This window comes from Rhinatrema bivittatum, chromosome 16 (assembly GCF_901001135.1).
Source record: "Rhinatrema bivittatum chromosome 16, aRhiBiv1.1, whole genome shotgun sequence".
NCBI lineage: Eukaryota > Metazoa > Chordata > Amphibia > Gymnophiona > Rhinatrematidae > Rhinatrema > Rhinatrema bivittatum.
The window spans coordinates 59549455-59567537 of NC_042630.1; the positions used below are offsets into that span (position 1 = coordinate 59549455).

Sequence of the window (18083 nt, forward strand, 5' to 3'; positions counted from 1 at the left end):
TCTCCAGCCTGCCAACCCTCTTGCCGCATTTTATTGTATTTTCCTCCTTCAGTTCATTGTAAACCGGCATGATGTGCCTTACAAATGTTGGTAAAGAAAAGCTAATAAATAAATAAATAAATAGATAAATACATGGATTCAGCAAGAAGGAACTCGTTGCCAAGTCATAGGCTGACTGGGTCAGTTGGATTAAGTATCCGTGGTGCATGATGTCATCCGGAGGGATGCCCCTGAGGTTCTTGCCATGACATTGTTAAAGCTGTCTGGGGACTGCGCGCCTCGGTGGCCCTGAGGGCAAGATGGCCATCAGCAGCATCTGTGCCGCCCAGGGAGGTCTTGGAATAAAGGATGGTAGGCCGGCTGCAGCTGGCAGAGGCCACGAGTTCCCCCATTGGAGCCAATGCAGCAAAGAAAGAGGTGAGCAACAGCAGTCACAGCCACCTGTGACTGCAGAACGTAACAATACCCCCCTTCTTATGATTCCCCCCCTTGGGGTTTGAGTTTTCTTGGGTGAGAAGCATGAAACTGCTTGATCTTTATCGAGAATGTTGGCTGCTGGTTCCCAGCTATTCTATTCGGGCCTGAATCCTTGCCATGAGATTAGGTATTCCCATCACTTTCTATGCTTCCAAACATCTAGGATTTCCTGTACCTGATATGTAATGTTCTCCTCTGATGCCAGAGTTATGGGCTTGGGTGCCCTCTTAGAGAATTCAGACAATATGAGAGGCTTTAATAACGAGATGTGGAAGGCATTATGAATCTTGTGTGATGCCGGCATGTGAAGACTGTACTTAACTGGACCCAAGCGTGAAGTATGGAGAAGGGTCCAATGTATCCTGGAGCAAATCGTGCAGAAGGCAGCTTCAGGTGGATAAAACGGGTGCTGAGTCACGCCTTTTCTCCAGGGTTGAATTGATGAGCTGCCCGATGATGGGCATCATAAAATTTCTTCAACTTCAGAGCAGCTTGCTGTAGAAGTCGTTTTGTATCTTCCCAGAGTTGATGCAACTCTTGAGCAGAGGTTTGCACTGCAGGAGAAGCCACAGACATAGGCAGCAGAAGTGGAGGCAGGGGCTGACGTCTGTAGACTACTTCAAAGGGTGAAGACCCAGTGGATGTGGACTGTTGAGAGTTCAAGGCAAACTCAGCCCAGGGCAGTAGCTCGGACCAGTCATCCTGACAGGAATTTACGTATGCCTGGAGGAACTGCTTCAGAGTTCGATTGGTCCTCTCTGTCTGTCCATTGGCCTGCAGGTGATAGGCCGATGTAAGGTCCAAGGCAATGCAAAATTTCTTACATAGGGACCTCCAGAACTTTGCCATAAATTGCATTCCCTGGTCATAGAATATATGCCTCAGGAGTCAATGAAGAGAAAAGATGTGGCGAATAAACAATTTTGCCAACTCTAGGGCAGAAGGGAGACTAGGTAGAGTCACGAAGTGAGCCATCTTTGAAAATTGGTCAATGGTAACCCAGATGGTGTTGTTGCCACTAGAGGGAGGAAGATCCACTATAAAATCTGTTACAATATGTGTCCACGGTTCACTGAGTGTAGAAAGTGGTTGCAAGAGACCTCAAGGATGACCCGTCAGTGGCTTCTGACGGGAACAAACAGTTAAATTCAGAAAAATGCTAAAGACCTGGCTCTTTCACCAGGCTTTCCCTGATTAATTATCTCGCTTGACCACTTCACACCTCCCCTGCACCTCTTGGTCCTCTCTTCGATCCATGACACCTCTCAATTGTTCTCTGATGATTCCATGTAACCACGTACTACTGCTGTATATTTGTAGATATGTTTTTTCCATTTTGCCTATTGTTCCTTTTTAGTTTTCATTTTGCTAAGTTTCACTTCTCTGTGCTTCCTATCGTATTTATCAGTTGCCCCGTTTCCCCATCCCTGTGCTGGGCGATTGCGGGGATTACCTAAAGTCGTCTTCTTGGGCCCTCGGGTCTCATGTGAGCATTCATGAAGCCGGCGGTCAATATGGCCGGCGAGGTCCACGAGAGAGTCCAAGCTGTCCGGGAGCTCTCATGCCACTACCTCATTCTTGATATGTGGAGTAGACCCTCGAGAAAGATGGCACGCAGGAAGACCAGGTCCCAGCGCAGCTCAGCCACAAGAGTCCTAAACTCAATGGCATAGTCGATCTAGAACCTTGTTGCAGGTGCAGTAGTGCGGAACCGGTGATGGTCTTGCGAGCTGGGTCATCGAAGATGGAGCGAAACAGGGCAAGGAAGCCTGGAAGATCATGAAGGATCAGTTCTGCTTGCTCCCAAAGGGGAGATGCCCAGGCCAATGCCTGTCCATCCAGAAGTGATAGAATGTATGTCGTCTTAGACACTATGTCAGGGAAGTATGCAGGTTGTAGAGAAAAGTGCATATTGCACTGGTTCAGGAAGCATCTACAGGACAAGGGGTCACCTGAAAAATGAGGTGTTGACGGCAGGGGCACTATTGGCCAGAACGATGGTGCCTGTGGTGCGGAACTCAACTTGGCAGCTGCAGCGACAGTGTCCAGCCGTGTATTTAAGTAATGGCATTAGCCAAATTCTCCAGAATCTTCTGTTGTTCTGAAATACGTTGGCCTGGGCCAGGGATGGCCTGGTGGGCCAAGATCTGTGCTGGGTTCATGGACTTGGCAATCTGTTAGGATCTGTTAGTGTGTGGGCCCTATGGCCGAGGTGAGAAATGGAACCGCCCACATGGAAGAGTCCCCACTGAGCCTCACCGTCTGGAGGCAAGGTCTCGGCTGTAGGTTGGAATCCAGCAGGTACAGAAGAGAGGAGTGAGAGTGACCCCATGAGATGAAGCCACGTGACATCAGCCAAGGGGCTGACATCAGACTCAACGAGGGGATTCCTCAACTTCTTTCCAGTGGTGAGAAGCGGTACTACCCCAGGAGCGGGTGGCCGCAGAGTAAAACAGTCCCTGTAATGCCACAAGTCCATAGAGCAAGGGAGCCTGCGAGGGTGCCACAAGTCCTTAGAGCAAGGGAGCCTGCTGGGGTGCCTCACAAGTTGTGGTCCGTGGTGCGGGGTATGCCAACAAGGTACTCTAGCGATGTTAAGCAGGTCCGAGAAGCAGGGTACACAAGCAAGGGTTCCTCAAGTGATGGCACAGCAGTGGTCCACGAAGCGGGGTACATCGGCGAGGATTCCTCTTAAGATGGCACGGCAGTGGTCCATGAAGCGGGGTACACCGGAGAGGGTCCTTCAAGTGGTAGCATGGTAGTGGCCTGCAGCACGGGGTACACCGGTGAAGGTTCTACTGCAAGAGCATGGCAGTGGTCTGTAGAAGATGTCACAGAGAAGGCCCATGGAGTGGGGGTACTCGTAGGAGCTGTAGCAGAGTAGAGGTTCCGGGTGAAGTCTCCGGGAACATGGCAAGTAGAGTCCGAGGTGACAGCCCTACAAGGAGTGGATAGCCCAGAGACAGGATAGGGCCCCCGAGGAGCGAGTACCCGATAGTCTCACGCCAGGGAAGCCAGAACCGGAACAAAGCTAAGATGCGAAGGTAAATGGATTCAGCAAGACGGAACTCGTTGGCAAGTCATAGGCTGATTGGGCCAGTTGGCATAAGTATTCATGGTGCATGATGTCATCCAGGGAGACGTCGCCAAGGTTCCCGCCATGATGTCATTAAAGTTGGCTGAGGAGTGAGCATGCGTGCCTAGGTGGCCCTGAGGGAAAGATGGCCATCAGCGGCATCCGTTCTGCCCAGGGAGGTCCGGGAATGAAGGCTGGTAGGCCAGCTGCAGCTGGCAGAAGCCACGAGTTCCCCCAGTGGAGCCAATGCAGGAAAGAAAGAAACATAGAAACATAGAAACATAGAAATGACGGCAGAAGGAGACCAAATGGCCCATCTAGTCTGCCCCGCAAATTTTCTCTCTCATACTTATCTGTTTCTCTTAGCTCTTGGTTCTATTTCCCTTCCACCCCCACCTTTAATGTAGAGAGCAGTGATGGAGCTGCATCCAAGTGAAATATCTAGCTTGATTAGTTAGGGGTAGAAGCCGCCGCAATAAGCAAGCTGCACCCATGTTTATTTGTTTTACCCAGACTATGTTATACAGCCCTTATTGGTTGATTTTCTTCTCCCATGCCGTTGAAGCAGAGAGCCATGCTGGATGTGCATCGAAAGTGAAGTATCAGGCACATTTGGTTTGGGGTAGTAACCGCCGTAACAAGCCAGCTACTCCCCGCTTTGCGAGTGCGAACCCTCTTTTCTGGATGTGTGAAGTATCAGTTTTTCTTCTCCCCTGCCGTTGAATCAGAGAACTATGCTGTATATGCATTGAAAGTGAAGTATCAGGCTTATTTGATTTGGGGTAGTAACCGCCGTAACAAGCCAGCTACTCCCCTCTTTGTGAGTGTGAATCCTTTTTTCCACATTTCCTCTTGCTGTTGAAGCTTAGAGCGATGTTGGAGTCACAGTAAGCCTGTGTATGTTTATTTAAAAGGGTATTGACTCCAGGCAGTAGCCGTCATTCTGGCGAGTCACCCACTCTTCATTGGCAGCCTCTTGACTTTATGGATCCACAGTGTTTATCCCACGCCCCTTTGAAGTCCTTCACAGTTCTGGTCTTCACCACATCCTCCGGAAGGGCATTCCAGGCATCCACCACCCTCTCCGTGAAGAAATACTTCCTGACATTGGTTCTGAATCTTCCTCCCTGGAGCTTCAAATCGTGACCCCTGGTTCTGCTGATTTTTTTCCTTCGGAAAAGGTTTGTCGTTGTCTTTTGATCATTAACACCTTTCAAGTATCTGAAAGTCTGTATCATATCACCTCTGCTCCTCCTTTCCTCCAGGGTGTACATATTTAGATTCTTCAATCTCTCCTCATACATCATCCGATGAAGATCCTCCACCTTCCTGGTCGCCCTTCTCTGTACCGCCTCCATCTTGTCTTTGTCTTTTTGAAGGTACGGTCTCCAGAACTGAACACAGTACTCCAGGTGAGGCCTCACCAAGGACCTGTACAAGGGAATAATCACTTCCCTTTTCTTACTCGATATTCCTCTCTCTATGCAGCCCAGCATTCTTCTGGCTTTAGCTATCGCCTTGTCGCATTGTTTCGCCGACTTCAGATCATTAGACCCCATCACCCCAAGGTCCCTCTCCTGCTCCGTGCACATCAGCCTTTCCCCCCCCATCGAATACAGTTCATTCGGATTTCCACTCCCCATATGCATGACTTTGCACTTCTTGGCATTGAATCTCAGCTGCCATATCTTCGACCACTCTTCCAGTTTCCTTAGATCCCGTCTCATTCTCTCCACTCCTTCCGGCGTGTCCACTCTGTTGCAGATCTTAGTGTCATCCGCAAAAAGACAAACCTTACCTTCTATCCCGTCCGCAATGTCGCTCACAAAGATATTGAACAGGACCGGTGAGGTGAGGTGAGGTGAGGTGAGCAATAGCAGTCGCAGCCACCTGAGACCGCTGAGTGTAACAAGATTTGTGAGGCATGACTTCCCTTGGGTAAATCCATGCTGGCTGTGTACCATTAAACCATGTCTACCTAAATGTTTTGTGATTTTATTCTTTAAAACAATTTCCATGATATTTCCAGGTACTGAAGTCAGACTCACTGGCCTATAGTTTCCCGGATCACCCCTGGAGCCCTTTTTAAATATCAGGATTATATTTGCCATCTTCCAATCTTCAGGTACAATGGATGATGAGAGGGTGGTGGATGCCTGGAATGCCCTTCCAGAGGAAGTGGTGAAGACTAAAACTGTGAAGGAATTTAAAGGGGTATGGGATAAACACTGTGGATCTCTAAAAGGCTAGAGGATGGGAATAAATAAAAAAGCTAAACCAGCACAGAGCGGCAGTTACTACCCTTAAGAGAAACATGGGGGTAACCGGCACGGAGCGGCAGCTACTACCCTTAAGAAAAACATGGGGGAAACCTGCACGGAGCGGCTGTTACTATCTTGGGAAGCTTGCTGGGCAGACTAGATGGACCATTTTGGTCTTTTTCTGCCATCATTACTATGTTACTATGTATGTTTCTATGATTTTAAAGATAGATTATAATTGTATTGAAATAGGTCTGAAATTTTATTTTTTGTTTCTTTCAGAACCCTGGGGTGTTTGCCATCCAGTCTAGGTGATTTAATACTCTTCAGTTTGTCAATCTGGCCTACCATCATCCAGATTCACCATGATCTGGTTTAGTTCATCTGAGTCATCACCCTCGAAAACTGTCTCTTGAATGGGTATCTCCCCAACATCCTCTTCAGTAAACACCAAAGTAATGACATTGTTTAATCTTTCCATGATGGCCTTATCTTCCCTAATCTAACCCCTTGATCCCTAATCTAACCCCTTGATCATCTAATGGTCCAAATGACTCCCTCGCAGGCTTTCTGATTTGGATATATTTTATTTATTTATTTATTTATTTAAAATTTTTATATACCGGCATTCATGTTGCAAACACATCATGCCGGTTTACATATAACAGGGGTGTACAGTAAATTCAATAACCTATTTGTGTAGAAGGAAGCAGTTACAAATAACAAGGTAATAGAACTGGGAGGAGAGAAGAAGAGAAAGAGAATAACATTAGGTATAGGTATTTACATTAGTAATAACATTTTTACATGTGGAAGTGGTAGAATCTGGCTGAATAGAATTAATCGGTGTCCGGGAAAGCTTTTTTAAACAGCCAGGTCTTAAGTCTCTTTCTGAAGGTTGGGAGGCTGGGCTCCTGTCTAAGGTCCGGTGGGATGGAGTTCCATAGAAGGGGGCCGGCTGTTGAAAAGGCCCGATCTCTCAAGGTAATGTGTTTGGTAGTTTTGGCTGGGGGCACTTGAAGAGATCCTCTGTCTCTTGTTGGTCTGGAGGAGTTATAAATTTGGAATGGGACTTGTAAGTCGAGTGGGGTGTGTTGATGGATGGTTTTGTATATTATGGAAAGAGATTTGTAGAGGATTCTAAAGTGAACAGGCAACCAGTGGAGATCTTTTAGGATTGGAGATATATGGTCCCTCCTCCTGGAGTTTGTCAGTAATCTTGCCGCAGCGTTTTGTAACATCTGGAGGGGTCTAGTATAGGAGGAAGGTAGGCCCAGAAGGATAGAGTTACAGTAATCGATCTTAGAAAAAATGATAGCTTGTAGAATGGTTCTGAAGTCCTGAGTGTGGAAGAGTGGTCTAATTCTTTTCAGAACTTGGAGTTTGTGGAAACAGTCCTTGGTGGTTCTGTTGATGTAAGCTTTAAGGTTCATCCGGTTATCAATTAATACTCCTAGATCTCTCACCTGTGTAGTAGTTGGGATAGTTGGAGGATTAGAGATGGCATTATTATCTGGGGAGATGAGAAGCAGTTCTGTTTTAGAGGAGTTTAAAACTAGGTTTAGGTTAGCCAGGAGATGTTTAATTTCGAAGAGACAGTTTTCCCAGTGAACCAATGTTTTTGTGTAAGATTCTTTAATGGGTATCACGATCTGGATGTCGTCGGCGTAGAGGAAATGTTTGAGGTTAAGGTTGGAGAGGAGTTGGCAGATAGGTAAAAGATAAATGTTAAAGAGTGTAGGTGACAGTGAGGAGCCCTGGGGGACACCTATGGATGCGTCCATTCGTGAAGATTCTTTGTTCTGTATCTTAACCTTGAAGCCTCTGTTGGAGAGAAAAGATTTAAACCATGAGAGAGCTGTACCTGAGATACCTATAGAAGCCAGAATGGAAGTGAGAATGGAATGATTGACCGTATCAAAGGCGGCTGATAGGTCCAGTAGAATTAAGAGGAAGGATTGGCCTTTGTCAAGGCCCATTAATATGAAGTCAGACATGGAGATGAGGAGGGATTCTGTGTTCAGTGACTTGCGAAATCCGTATTGTGATTGGAATAGGATTTTGTTTTCTTCTATGTATTCGGAGAGTTGAGTATTGACAACTTTTTCTAGAATCTTGGCTATGAATGGGAGATTGGCGATAGGACGGAAGTTGTTGGGGTCTTTAGGATCCAAGTTGGGTTTCTTGAGTAGAGGTTTGATGGAGGCCAATTTGAGGTCGTCAGGATATAGTCCTTGGGAGAGTGAGCAGTTTATGATGTCCGACAAGGTTTTAGCGATGGAGTCAGGGATGGCCAGGAGCAGTTTGGTGGGGATAGTATCCAAAGGATGGGAGGAAGGTTTCATTCTTCTTATAAGAGTTTGTATCTCTAAGATAGAGATGGGTTCAAGTGTTTCCAGACCATTGTTGTTGAGGGATGATTGTTGAAGAGACTGGTAAAGAGCAGGGTCGGTGGGATTAGAAGGCAGATGAGTTAGAAGGCTGTTGACTTTGTTGTGAAAATGAAGAGCAAGTTCTTCAGCTTTGGGTTGTGCTAGGTCGTTGGGAATCTCCTGTGGGATGATTTGGGTGAGATTGGAGACATAGGCGAAGAGGGCTTTTGCGTCGAAGATTAAGTGGTGAATCTTGGATGCATAGTAGTCCCTTTTGGATTTAGAGGTAGTTGACTTGTATTGATGGAGGGTGGCTTTGTAGATGGATCGTGTATTGGTGCTTGGGGATTTGCGCCAGTCGCTCTCTTTCTGTCTTAGATTTTGTTTTAGCTTTCTTAGTTCTTCCGTGAACCATGGTTGTCTTTTGGAGGCGTTTGGGAGTGATTTTTTGGTTGCTAGCGGACATAGCTTGTCGGCTATGGAATCTGTGATGGCTTTCCAAGAGCGGAGAGCTGTGTTCGGGTTTGAGAGATCAATGGATGGAAGTTGAGAGGCTAGGTGGGAGCTGAGGTCTTCTGTAGAGCAGGATCTTCTGTATGGGAAAGATGGTGAGGGCCCTTTGGAGGTGGAGGGTTTGTTCAATGAGAATGCGGTTGAGATAAGTGAGTGATCAGACCAAGGGACCTTCTTGCTTTTGAGGCGTGAAGAATGTTTGATGCCTGGGTTAATAAAGATAAGATCCAGCGTGTGGCCTGCTTTGTGTGTGGGTTTGGTAACTAGTTGTTTGAAACCCAGGGCTGAGAGGGCAGAGAGAAAGGATTCACAGCTGGATGATGGGGTAGGATTGTCTTATTGTGAATGTTTGCTTCTACAGCCAACTTCTTTTCAAATTCTCTTAGCCTGTCTTATCAATGTCTTACATTTAACTTGCAAGTGTTTAGGCTTAATCCTATTTTGAATGAAGATCTTTTGGCTAAAATAGCCTCTTTCACTTCACTTTTTAACTATGCTGGAAATTGTTTAAATTTCCTTCCACCCAGGGACAGATTGGCCTATCGGGGGATCGGGCTTCCCCCGGTGGGCCGGTCTAGCTGGTCATGTGGTCTCGACCCTGTGGCTCTTCCTCAGCCCAGCCTCAGTGCCTCCCAGCCAGTAGGGATGTGAATCATTTTTTGACGATTTAAAATATCGTCCGATATATTTTAAATCGTCAAAAATTGTTAGAGGCGCGATACAATAGGAATTCCCCCGATTTATCGTCAAAAATCGTAAATCGGGGGGAGGGGGAGGGGAAGGGGGAGGGTGGGGAAACCGGCACACTAAAACAACCATACGGCCTCAATTTTAATTTCTTTGGCCCCCGCCGGAGTCCAAGCTGGGGGGCCAAAGAAATTAAAATCGAGGCCAGCAGGGGCTGAAGAAGTGAACACCGGTGCTGCTAACCACCGCCGGAGACCAGCTGTTCAGTGGGGGCCTTAGATTGGAAGGGTGCTTCTGTATGTATGTGAGAAAGGAACGGTGCTTGTGTGTGTGTATGTGTGAATGTGAGAAAGGAATTGTGCTTCTCTGTGTGTGTGTATGTGATGTGTGAGAAAGGAATGATGCTTCTGTGTGTGTGTTATGTATTTGAGAAAGGAATCTGCCAGTTTAAAAAAAAAATGAAATGTGATAATACATATACCTCAACTTTTGTGCTGGTAGCGCAACTTTTGAAAAGATGGATGAAAGATGAAATTACTGAATTTTAAGCATCCCTCTTCTGGAAAATAAAATTTAGCAAAGTAGGTAGAGACAAATACTAAAGCAAAAAAAAAATTAAAATATTTAAAATGTTCATCTCAACAAAATCACAAATTTAAGATACTGGCATTCTCTCTCATCAGTTCCTGAACATCTGTTCGATAAAACTGTCATTTATTCTGTCTAGGAACTTTATCTCTCTAGCATGTCTTAATGTTTCACTTACTAAGGTAATATTGGGGTAATTGAAATGTCTCATTATTACTGTACTACCAAAATGGTTTGCTTTCTTAATTTCTCTTATCATTTCACTGACCATATCATCATCTTGGCCAGGTGGACAGTAGGTTACTCCTATCACTATACTCTTTCCCAACATGAAAGGGATTTCTACCTATAAAATGTGATTGTGCATTTAGTAGGGATGTGAATCGTTTTTTGACGATTTAAAATATCGTCCGATATATTTTAAATCGTCAAAAATCGTTAGGGCCACGATACAATACCAATTCCCCCGATTTATCGTTAAAAAATCTTAAATCGGGGGAAGGGGGAGGGCAGGAAAACCGGCACACTAAACCCCCTAAAACCCACCCCCGACCCTTTAAATTAAATCCCCCACCCTCCCGAACCCCCCCCCCCCAAATGCTTTAAATTACCTGGGGATCCAGCGGTGGTCCAGAACGGCGGCGGTCCGGAACGGCCCCCTCAATTGAATCCTTTTGTCTTCAGCCGGCGCCATTTTGCAAAATGGCCGCCGCAAAATGGCGGCGGCCATAGACAAAAACGATTCGACGGAGGAGGTCGTTCTGGACCCCCGCTGGACTTTTGGCAAGTCTTGTGGGGGTCAGGAGGCCCCCCAAGCTGGCCAAAAGTTTCTGGGAGTCCAGCGGGGTTCAGGAAGCGATTTCTTTCCGCAAATCGTTTTTCGTACGGAAAATGGCGCCGGCAGGAGATCGACTGCAGGAGGTCGTTCAGCGGGGGTTCCGGACCGCCGCTGAACGACCTCCTGCAGTCGATCTCCTGCCGGCGCCATTTTCCGTACGGAAAATGGCACCGGCCATACGTGTATAGCCGGCGCCATTTTTCCGTACGGAAAACGATTCGCGGCAAGAAATCGCTTCCTGAACCCCGCTGGACTCCCAGAAACTTTTGGCCAGCTTGGGGGGGCCTCCTGACCCCCACAAGACTTGCCAAAAGTCCAGCAGGGGTCCGGAACGACCTCCTCCATCGAATCGTTTTTGTCTATGGCCGCCGCCATTTTGCGGCGGCCATTTTGCAAAATGGCGCCGGCTGAAGACAAAAGGATTCAATTGAGGGGGCCATTCCGGAACGTCGCCGTTCTGGACCACCAGGTAATTTAAAGCATTTGGGGGGGGGGTTCGGGAGGGTGGGGGATTTAATTTAAAGGGTCGGGGGTGGGTTTTAGGGGGTTGGCTCACGATTTTAACGATTTTTCACGATATTTTTAAAACCCAAACGGCAACAATACGATTCCCTCCCCCTCCCAGCCGAAATCTATCGTTAAGACGATCGAGGACACAATTCACATCTCTAGCATTTAGTGTCATGCAGGAGCTTTCTTCTGTTGAACTGTATACCATCCCAGACATAACGCACCATCTCACCACTCGGATGTTCCTCTCTGTCATTGTGATATCATTTGTACCCTGCCTTAGCACTATCCCATTAGTTATCCTCTTTCTACCATGTCTCTGAGATCCCAATGAATTCTATGTCATTATTAAATGCTAAACAAAAAAGTTTTTCTTGAGGATTACTGCTAAACAACAGACATCTGTGTTATTATTGTTATTCAACAAGAACTTACTGGAAATGGTATCAGATTGTAAGGTGCTTACAGTCTCATGGGCTGTTGCCCTTACAGGGCTACAACCCTTCTCGTGTTTGAGTGCTATACACTCTAATTCTCCCATCTTACTTCTTAGACTTCTGGCATTAGCATACAAACATTTCAAAGTGTGTTTTTTTTTATTGTATTAACATTCTGCTTTTCTGTTGACAGGGATAAATTGGAATCTTTTAGCTCAGGTGAGTTTTAATTATAGGAACTTGGACTATGTTTCTTATTAATGGAACCTCTCTGCTGAGATGACTAACTCTAATGCTTCATTAGTATCCTGCAAAGATATCTCCTTCCAAACAATGCGCTGCTGAGTGACTATCAGCTTTCCCCTTTGATTTAGTTTAAAATCTGCTCTCTCTCTTTTTTAAGGTTTAGTGCCAGCAGCCTGGTTCCACCTTGATTAAGGTGGAGTCCATCCCTTAGGAAAATACACTCCCTTCCCCAAAACATTCCCCAGTTCCATACAAAACTGAATCCCTCTTCCTTGCATCATTGTCCACACATTGAGAGTCCGGAGCTCTGTCTGCCTCTGGGGACTTGCGCATAGAACAGGGAACATTTCAGAGAACGCTACCCTGGAGGTTCTGGATTTCACTTTTCTACCTAATAGCCTAGCTGGCGGACATTGGAATAACAGGAACGGCACTTGCATGGTTCAAAACTTTCCTGTGTAATAGAGGCTACAAGGTTAGAATTCACAATAAAGAATCCCCCTGTTACAATTCCGCCCTAGGAGATCCCCAGGGTTCTTCCCTATCCCCCACGCTCTTTAACATTTACCTTCTTCCACTGTGCCAGCTGTTAACCAAAACTGAATCTAAAACACTTCATATACGCCGCCGATGTCCAGATCCTGATCCCACTTAAAGAAACCATCAATAAAACACTTGAATCATTAGAAAAATGTCCTGCAAGAAATCAACTGCCTCCTCGCTAGCCTTAACCTGATACTAAACGCATCTAAGAGTGAACTCCTTCTTATATCTCTGGAAAATATCAACATCACGTCGAGTCCACCATCCAACCTACTCATCATCCAAGCAAGAGACTTAGGAGTAATAATCGACAATCGTCTAAATTTAAAATCTTTCATCAACCGCACAACTAAAGACTGCTTTCATAAACTACAGGTTCTGAAAAGAGTAAAACCTCTCCTTCACTTTCAAGACTTCCAAACGGTTCTTCAAGCAATAATCTTCTCCAAGATAGATTATTGCAACTCCATTTTACTAGGTATCCCTTCATCCTCCACCAAACCGCTTCAGATGATCCAGAACGCTGCCACCAGAATGCATACAAACACGAGAAGAGACCACATCACTCCCACCCTCAAAAACTTACATTGGCTGCCAATTCACCAGAATTATTCATAAGTCCATCACCATGATCTACAAAGCCATCCATCATCCCGCTCCTCTTAACCTACAAATCCCGCTCAGACAACATTCCTCCTCCAGACCCATCAGAGAAGCATACAGAGGATCACTTCATGTACCACATACCAAAACCACACAATACCTAACATTCAGAGACCGGGCATTCTCTACAGCAGGACCACAGGTATGGAATTCCATTCCACCGGATCTGCGACAGGAGCCCTCCTCCCAACTTTCAGAAAAAGGCTTAAGACTTGGTTATTTAAACAAGCCTTTCCAGACCCTGCCTAAATCTCAAATCAACATTATCTTCAGTCAGACTCTTCAGAATATTGTATATACTGTAAATAATTATGCCTCATTTTGTTAACTCTCTCTAGCTTTCCCTCTTCTCCCAGTTGAACAGCCTTGTTTTATTGTAACTTCATGGTTTCTTTGCACTCATTCCATGTTCTTGTTTCACCCACTTCCCCTGTTAATTGTAAACCAGCATGATGTGATTCTATCATGAATGCCAGTATATAAAAACTTTAAATAAATAAATAAAAATAAAATAAATACATTTGGCTTCCAGATCCTCCCTCCAACATTTTTCTATGTCATTGGTGCTCACATGTACCATGACAGCTGGCTCCTCCCCAGCACTGTCTAAAATCCTTTCTAGGTGACACATGAAGTCCACCATCTTTGCACCAGGTAGGCAAGTTACCAGGCGATCCTCATGCCCACCAGCCATCCAGCTGTCTACATTCATAATAATCAAATCACAAACAATGATGGCTGTCCTAATCATTCCCTCCTGGCCAGTAGCACTGGGAGACACATCATCGGTATGAGAGGACAATACATCACCTGGAGAGCAGGTCCTTGCTACAGGATCATTTCCTGCTGCACCAGGTTGAAGCTCTCATGAGACCTTCCTCCTCCAAGGCAGCACCAGGAATGCTAGACTACATTTGAGACTTGGCTACAATGCCCTGAAGTTCTCATCTGTATTTCTCTCCATCTGCCTCATCTCCTCCAGGTCTGACATTCTAGCCTCCAGTGATCAGCCAAATTCACTGAGAGACAGGAGCTCTTTGCATCGGATGCACATGTACAATTTCTCACCAGCGGGTAAAAAAACATACATGTGACACTCGATGCAGAAAAATGGGAGGACTCCCTCTTGTGGCTGAACTGTTGCCTTCATCTTAAATTTGTTCAGTTCCTAGTTAAGTTTTAGGTTGTTATGGGAATAGGACTTGTACAATTAGGATCCTTTAAATGTATCACTGTATTTACTATATATCTGGTAGTGACTTACCAAAGAATGATTACACTCTTGATAAGGTGTGGGGAATTTCTGAATTTATGTTAAAAGACTGATTAATTAATTTGTATTTATTTTTTTGTATGAAAGTGTCAACTGCCTATAAATTAAAGGATGAGCTAGAGGAGAAGGGTGGGAGGGTTCAGTAATACAAAACCCACAAACTTCTGGTTTTTTTGTCTGCCTTTTTGACTACCTATTCAATACAGACACACAAACACACTGAATAATATTCCCCAGTAATTTACTTCTCCTCAATACTTTTATGTTTTAAAAATTTCCCCAAGCAGTGCTTACAGATTCTTTTCAGCCACCAGCAAGGTGATCCTCTCTTCTCAGTGCTTCCATTAGATTACTTATATTTTGACTCATATCACACCCCAGATTCCTCGTTCTGCGTGCAGTGAGAGCTGCCCTCCTGGATACAGGAAAGCCCCTCAGAAAGGAAAACCCCTCTGCTGCTATGACTGTGTCCCATGTCCTGAAGGAGAAATCACCAACATGATGGGTGAGTAAAATGAAGAATGGTAGGTGAGACAAGCCGTTTGAATGATATGAAAAAGATGAAGGGGAGGATCCTAGACAGCTGTCAAGGTCAGTGGTATTCTTTTAATGCATTACCTATGAAGGACAGGAGATTTTATATCAGGAACAACAATTTATGGCTTAAAATCAGTTGGAAAGTAGAGTAGTTTAGACTTCATGGGACTGGTTCTACTGCCTCCTTTTTCTCCTACAACAATTGTGGAAAATTCTGTCATTTCATTGAAAGGACAAGTTTGATCTCTGTGGTCCATGCCATGATAACCTCATACTTAAATTTCTGTTGTACACTATATAATGGATTTAAATCTAAGGGTTTACATCAAATCTAGCTCATACAGAATTTCACAGCCCAAATGCTAGAAGATTGCAAAAAGATAATCATACCCTCTCTATGTAAAGTACCATGTCTACCAGTAGTCTATCTACCAAAATATAAAATCTTGACCTTCAAGACTCCAAGTGGAAGAGGTCCATATTTCATAAAGACTGTTACCAGTTTCTTCTCCTTTAACGTCCTCCCAAGGCACTCTTCCTCCTGAAAATGGACACTAGCATTTCCAGGTTAAAGCATAAGCTTTAACCCGTTTTAAATTAATTGTATCACCTTATTTTATTCTACCTGCCTTCATCTTCCTTCCAGCTTGTTTTAAGCTTCCAAGTTTATTCTATTCCCTGTTGATTGTAACTTTGACTTATTCCTTTTCCATTGTTATCTATTTGTTTACTAGAATTGTTACCTCAGTTTACCCTTGTTAAATGTAAACCGATCCGATATGGTTATTTACTATGAAGGTCGGTATAAAAAACTGTTAAATAAATAAATAAATAAGATGCCTTCTTAAGTAAACCAATGATTAAAAAAAAAAACAAAACAAGTTCTGATATCCATCTATGGGCTTTTTTGGATGCTGTTGTTATCTACTGGAACTAATGATTCTAATCTATCCGTGACATTTTTTAAACTTTTGTTTTCTGGATAGATATGGAAAACTGTGAGCCCTGCCCAGAAGATCAGTGGTCAAATCAGGAGAGAAATCGATGCATCCCAAGAGCCATTGACTTCCTTTCCTATGAGGACCCTTTGGGTCTGTCTTTAGCTTCTGTTGCTATTTTCTTTTCTATGGTAACTGCTGGAGTGATGGGAATTTTTAAGAAACATAAAGATACAGCCCTAGTGAAAGCAAATAATCGTGATCTCAGCTTCATCCTGCTTATCTCCCTAATGATGTCCTTCCTCTGCTCCTTGTTATTCATTGGACAACCTCTAAAGGTGACCTGTCTGTTACGACAACCTGCATTTGGGATTATATTTGCTGTTTCTATTTCTTCTATATTAGCTAAAACGCTCACAGTTGCTATGGTCTTCAATGCTACGAGACCTGGCAGCAGGTTTAAGAAATGGTTAAATAACAGAATATCCCTCTATCTTGTTCTTCTGTGTTCAGTGGGTGAAGCCCTGATATGCACTGTGTGGCTCCTCATGTCTCCTCCATTCCCAGAGTTGGACACAAAATCTGAAACAGGGAAAATGGTATTACAGTGTAATGAGGGATATGTAACTGCTTTCTACATTATGATTGGATACATGGGGTTTCTGGCTTTGTTAAGTTTTGTTGTTGCATTCCTAGTAAGGAAGTTACCTGACACATTCAATGAGGCCCAGTTTATCACCTTCAGCATGCTGGTGTTCTGCAGTGTTTGGGTGTCCTTTATCCCAGCGTACCTGAGCACCAAAGGCAAATACATGGTGGCTGTGGAGATATTTGCTATCCTGGCTTCCAGTGCTGGTCTTCTGGGTTGTATATTTATTCCCAAATGCTACATTATTTTGCTAAAGCCTCACATGAACACAAGAGAATTAGTTGGGAAACGTTAAAAAAAACACAACTTCTAAATGAGTATTTTGCCAGAAAGGAATGCCAGTTCTGTTTATAATACTTTTCAGGCATTGGATATATGAACATACAAAACATTGAGAGGTAAACACCAAATAAAATAATAATAATAATATTGTGTGATATTGAATTTATTTCACTATTCTGTTGTATTTGGTTTTGAAACTCAAAAAAATTGAGTGAAAATGTTTATAGCATGGGTAGCCGAGACCTCTTGGTCCATCCACATTCACCACTCCTTTGCAATCTCATAAGAAACCTCTGATAACATTTCTTGTGTGTTGAGACCGTCACTGCCCGACGTCTCCAGTACGCCCACCTTACCTCTTTGGTGACTCCCTCTTTGCCTGTTGGAGGTTTGGCTGCCGTGGTGTCATCATGCCATTCCCCTCCGGCATCCCCGGACAAGCAAGACGCTGCAATCCACCATGTTTCCCAGAAGCCTAAGGGCATGCGCATGGCGCGGCCCCGACTCAAGTACCAGCAATGGTGCGAACCTCAGGGGCGTCCCCCTGAGGTGACGTCATCTTCACCGGATATTTAATGTCTCTGTAATCGCTCATGAATCGAGTTAGCAAGGATTTAACTTGGTTTTCACTTTTAGCTACTCTGCCTCCTCGGACTTACCAGGGGTATCCGCTCCTCAGGGGCCTCACTTTCTCTTTGCTTTTCAGATCACAGTCTGGAACCGGTTCTTGTTCCTCGAAGGCCCACGTTCCCTGACTTGCTCCTGAATACCACTTCTGCCTGGAAGTCATCACTGCCTACAACACCAGTGAGTTACCATCTGTCTCTCAGAGCTTTCCCTGGAACCAGGTACTCGCTCCTTGAGGGCCTACTTCATTCCAGCTCCCAGGCTGCTTCTAAGAGACCATTGTTTGAGTGTTACCATCAAAGTGTTGTGGCCATCGCTGCTCGACGCCCTCACTCCGCCCTCTTTACTTCTGTGGTGACTCCCTCCAGGTCTGATGGATGGCTGGCTGCCGCGGCGTCTCCATGCTGTCTCCCTCCGGCGTCCCTGGACTGGCTTGACGTTGCAGATCCGCCATGTTGCCCGAAGACCTAGGGTGCGCGCGTGCGCTCTGATTGAAGTACCAGCAAGGGCGCAAACCTCAGGGGCGTCCCCCTGAGATGACATCATCCGCTTCCAATATTTAAAGG

General features: G+C 45.0%; 1 protein-coding gene across 1 annotated transcript; it reads left to right on the forward strand.

Moving 5' to 3' along the window:
• The first annotated feature begins 348 nt into the window (after window positions 1-348).
• LOC115077732 (vomeronasal type-2 receptor 26-like) lies at window positions 349-16903 on the forward strand. Its single transcript, XM_029580019.1, has 3 exons — window positions 349-417; window positions 14866-14989; window positions 16008-16903. Exons 1-3 carry the CDS (start codon window positions 349-351, stop codon window positions 16901-16903), a joined length of 1089 nt encoding a protein of 362 aa, XP_029435879.1.
• The last annotated feature ends 1180 nt before the right edge of the window (window positions 16904-18083 follow it).

Coding starts and splice junctions, on each gene's coding strand:
- LOC115077732 (XM_029580019.1), top strand. CDS start 349: ATGGTAGGCCGGCTGCAGCTGGCAGAGGCCACGAGTTCCCCCATTGGA. Junction 418..14,865: donor CCAATGCAGCAAAGAAAGAG/GTGAGCAACAGC, acceptor ATCACACCCCAG/ATTCCTCGTTCTGCGTGCAG. Junction 14,990..16,007: donor AGAAATCACCAACATGATGG/GTGAGTAAAATG, acceptor TTTTCTGGATAG/ATATGGAAAACTGTGAGCCC.